This window comes from Henckelia pumila, chromosome 4 (genome assembly GCF_033568475.1).
Source record: "Henckelia pumila isolate YLH828 chromosome 4, ASM3356847v2, whole genome shotgun sequence".
In the NCBI taxonomy this organism is placed as follows: Eukaryota; Viridiplantae; Streptophyta; class Magnoliopsida; order Lamiales; family Gesneriaceae; genus Henckelia; species Henckelia pumila.
In genome coordinates, this window is record NC_133123.1 from 75,230,531 (window position 1) to 75,234,503 (window position 3,973).

At 38.7% G+C, this 3,973-nt stretch overlaps 2 protein-coding genes across 3 annotated transcripts; both read left to right on the top strand.

Annotated features, from left to right (window-relative positions):
* The first annotated feature begins 243 nt into the window (after window positions 1–243).
* On the top strand, window positions 244–3,218 carry LOC140864926 (pentatricopeptide repeat-containing protein At1g03540). Of its 2 annotated transcripts, XM_073269344.1 has the most exons (2): window positions 244–629; window positions 759–3,218. In XM_073269344.1, exons 1-2 carry the CDS (start codon window positions 362–364, stop codon window positions 2,213–2,215), a joined length of 1,725 nt encoding a protein of 574 aa, XP_073125445.1. In that variant the 5' UTR covers window positions 244–361; the 3' UTR covers window positions 2,216–3,218. The 2 variants fall into 2 exon arrangements, with proteins under 2 accessions (XP_073125445.1, XP_073125444.1); XM_073269343.1 differs by having other exon boundaries at window positions 244–3,218.
* Window positions 2,334–2,900, top strand: LOC140861262 (uncharacterized). The gene is made up of 2 exons (XM_073264272.1): window positions 2,334–2,645; window positions 2,739–2,900. Exons 1-2 carry the CDS (start codon window positions 2,334–2,336, stop codon window positions 2,898–2,900), a joined length of 474 nt encoding a protein of 157 aa, XP_073120373.1.
* Window positions 3,219–3,973: the final 755 nt, after the last annotated feature.

Below are 3,973 nucleotides of genomic sequence, written 5' to 3' on the forward strand. Positions count from 1 at the left end.
CCCGTCTTTTAGGCAGGTTGGGAAATTATCAACCAAACAACCTATTTTGTATAGCGGAACGAGTCAACCCGACGAACCTAGCCCATTTTGACACCTCTAATTGAAATAACCAATTTTTAATGGGTCCGATTTAATAGATAAAATCGGCCGGTTCTATTTTGCTAATTCCGGTTCGATTGATTATAACCTATTGCTCACCTCTAACTGACCTCACTGAACTCAAAACTACCGGCTGCAGTGGTTTTCCGGTTTGGTTTCTGCCCACACGTAAATCATACGTAGGTATAATTGAGCAAAAAGAATCCATAAACGCGAGCTTGGCTGTATTGGATGAGATGTAAATTTTGAGAAATTGAAATTGATGAATTTCTTCTTCAAACGCCATTTCACGCTAAATCACGCATCTCCACAATCCATACCATCTCAAATTATCCGATTCTGCAAAGCAGGCTTAATCTCCGATGCCATCACCTTGCTCAACTCCTTGACCAACCGCGAGAAAATCGTCTCCCAACAAGTATTATATGCCACAATTGTACACTCTTCCATCAAATCCTTTAACTTCACCCTCGGCCTTCAGCTCCACTGCCACATCATAAAGTCTGGCCTTCAAATTGATCGTTATGTTGGTAACATTCTCTTGGCCCTGTATTTCAAACTTGGTTCAGATTTTAATGATGCTCGAAAACTCTTTGATGGGTTGTACTACAAGGATGTCGTTTCTTGGAGCTCGATGATATCTGGGTACATTCGTGCAGGAAAACCCCGTGACTCGATTAACTTGTATCTTGATATGTTGGATTATGGCATTGACCCGAATGCTTTCACCTTATCAGCGGTTGTCAAAGCTTGTGCGGAGCTGGGGGAGTTGAGATTGGGGAAATGCTTACATGGGTTGGTGACAAAATGCGGACTTGACTTTAATTGTGTTATTGTTGGTGCTTTGATTGATATGTACGGGAGGAGTTTTGAACCGGGGGATTGTCGCAAGCTGTTCGATGGAATGCTTGAACCAGATGCCATTTGTTGTACTTCTGTGATTTCTGCGTTCACTCGGAGCGATTTGTACAGGGAGGCGTTGGGAATGTTCTATTTGATGTCTAGGAAATATGGGTTTCTTCCAGATTGGTTTACTTTCGGGAGTGCTTTGACCGCTTTGGGAAATTTAGAAAGACTGAAGCAAGGAAAAGAAGTGCATGCCCAAGTTATTACTGGTGGGTTTAGTGGGAACGTTTTTGTTGATAGTAGTTTAGTAGATATGTATGCAAAATGTGGGTTGGTGGAAGACTCGCAGCACGTTTTCGATAGAATGAACAGTAAGAACTCAATTTCTTGGTGCGCGTTGCTTGGGGGATACTGTCGGAAGGGCGACTTCGAAAGGGTTATTGACTTGTTCCGGAATATGGAAATGGATCTTTACAGTTTCGGTACGGTTCTGCGTGCCTGTTCCGGTTTGGCTGCTGAGAAGCTTGGAAAGGAGGTACATGGCCAATATTTGAAGAGGGGTGGCTGGAGAGATGTGGTGGTGGAATCGGCTTTGGTTGATCTATACGCAAAATGTGGCTGCGTGGATTTTGCTCACAGAATTTTCTTGGACATGTCTGTTAAAAATCTGATTACTTGGAACTCGATGATTAGTGGATTTGCTCAGAATGGGAGAGGTGGAGAAGCTGTTAGACTGTTTGATCAGATGATTAAAGAAAGAATTAAACCGGACTACATAAGTTTTATCGGAGTTATATTTGCTTGCAGCCATAGCGGTTTGGTTGACGAAGGGCGTAAACATTTCATCTCAATGTCCAACTATGGGATCAAAGCTGGAATCGAACATTATAGCTGCATGGTTGATCTTTTAGGTCGTTGTGGAAAGATAGAAGAAGCTGAAGAACTGATTATGAATTCGGTATTCAGAAACGACTCGTCACTTTGGGCTTCTTTGCTTGGTGCTTGCGCTACCTCTACTGACCCTACTGTTGCAGAACGGATTGCTGAGAAAATGATTGAACTGAAACCTGATTTTCACTTAAGTTATGTACTACTAGCTAACATTTATAAGGCAGTGGGTCGATGGAAAGATTCTCACAAAATTTTGAACCGAATGCAGAAAAGAGGGGTGAAAAAAATGCCTGGAAAGAGTTGGATTGACAACAGTGCACTGAATCGATGCCTTTCTGTGGATTCTCTTGATGTTCCCGAAGAGATTTATGCACAGTGAGAATTTCATTTGTGGAGTTACAGATGAGTTGTCCATTTCAATTTCTCTAGGTGACTTGGTCGCACATCTTCATCTTAATGATAACCAACGACTGGCACACAATATGATTATTGAAAGTATGAAAACGAAAAATGGTGCTGTCTTCTTTATAAATGGTCCTGGTGGGACAGGCAAAACATTTCTGTACCGTGCCTTGCTTGCAACCATTAGATCCCAAGGTCTTATTGCTTTGGCAACAGCTACTTCAGGTGTTGCGGCTTCAATTTTCCCTGGGGGTCGGACAGCGCATTCTAGATTCAAAATCCCTATAGATTTACATGCAAATAGTTACTGCTCAATTTCTAAACAAGGTGTTCTAGCTCAATTGTTGCGGCATGCAAATAGTTTGCTATCGAGGCTGTGGACCGCACTTTGCAGGACCTTGTTGGAAGTAAAGAACCATTTGGTGGGAAAGTGGTGGTGTTAGGAGGGGATTTCATGCAAATTTTACCTGTTATACCCAAGGTTACTGCTTACTGTGCAGCAAACTATAGATGGCTGTCTGATTAGATCTCATTCTTACAGATGCATGGAGATAATTGTTTTATCAGAAAACATGCGTGCAAGATCCGATCCCCTGTTCTGTGAGTTCCTTCGTGGTGTTGGAAGAGGAATTGAACAAACTGATGATAATGGAAACATCTAACTACCAGAAGAGATGCTTATCATGTTCAGCGAGGATGGTACTGAAGAATCTGAACGTAAGCTTTTCAATTATGTATACCCAGATCTAGGAAGAAATTATCAATCATCAACTTATATGACAGAACAAACCATTCTTTCGACAAAAAAATGTTGATGTCAGACAAACTGAATGATGATATTGTGTCATTGTTCCCTGGATATTCAAGAGTTTTCTAGAGCTTTGATGAGGTTATTGACGACACGCAAATAGCTTGAGGTCTAATGGATTGCCTCCCCATCGTTTGGTTTTGAAAAAACATTGTCCGTTTGCTGAGTTTTATTTGCGTTCCATCTCATGAATTAGTGATTTGTCAATGTTAAAACAATCATGAATACTAAGTTTAGACAATGTTTCAACGCTCCATCATTAAAAAATAACTTGCACTTTGTTTATTAATTCCTCAGTTTAATGATTATAAATGAAATCTACACGAGTATCTTCTTTGTTTTTTTTGTTTTTTTTTACGAGTATCTTCTTTGTTCTTTACCATTGTTACCCAAGAAATGACCTTACTAATCAATCTATGTTTAACAGGCAATCGTGAAAAAAAATCTGACACTATTACATATTGAGATTTTGTGTTTCAATTTGGTTTTATGAATCTAACATTAAGTTCTAGAAAATTATGTTTACTGTTATTCATTTCTCATGTTAAACATGACTTGTTTTAAATACATTATCTATACCGCATTCGATCAGAAGTCTTGTCTTGATTTCAATATAGATATTTATACGAATCTTATTATTTTCTAAATCGATAACTTTTTTGTATAAAAAAGCTGGACAAATGTAAATATATGATTCTCTCCAATAAATGCTTGATTGGTTTTGCTATACATACATAGATCCCATTATGGAGTGTGACGGAACATATCGTTGGATACCGAAAATTTTCCAACGGAGCTTCATTGATTTATTAAACTAAACTCAACAAATATCATTTCACAAAATTATCTTACATAGATTATTAATAAATCATCAACTATTTAATTAGCATCTAAAAAGTATTGAACTTTTTATATATATACATATCA

Bases quoted from the DNA above. Each gene is read 5' to 3' on its own strand.
- LOC140864926 (XM_073269343.1), top strand. From the start codon at position 362: ATGAATTTCTTCTTCAAACGCCATTTCACGCTAAATCACGCATCTCCA.
- LOC140861262 (XM_073264272.1), top strand. From the start codon at position 2,334: ATGAAAACGAAAAATGGTGCTGTCTTCTTTATAAATGGTCCTGGTGGG. The intron at 2,646-2,738 runs GTAAAGAACCAT...CTTACTGTGCAG, and splicing joins TTTGCAGGACCTTGTTGGAA to CAAACTATAGATGGCTGTCT.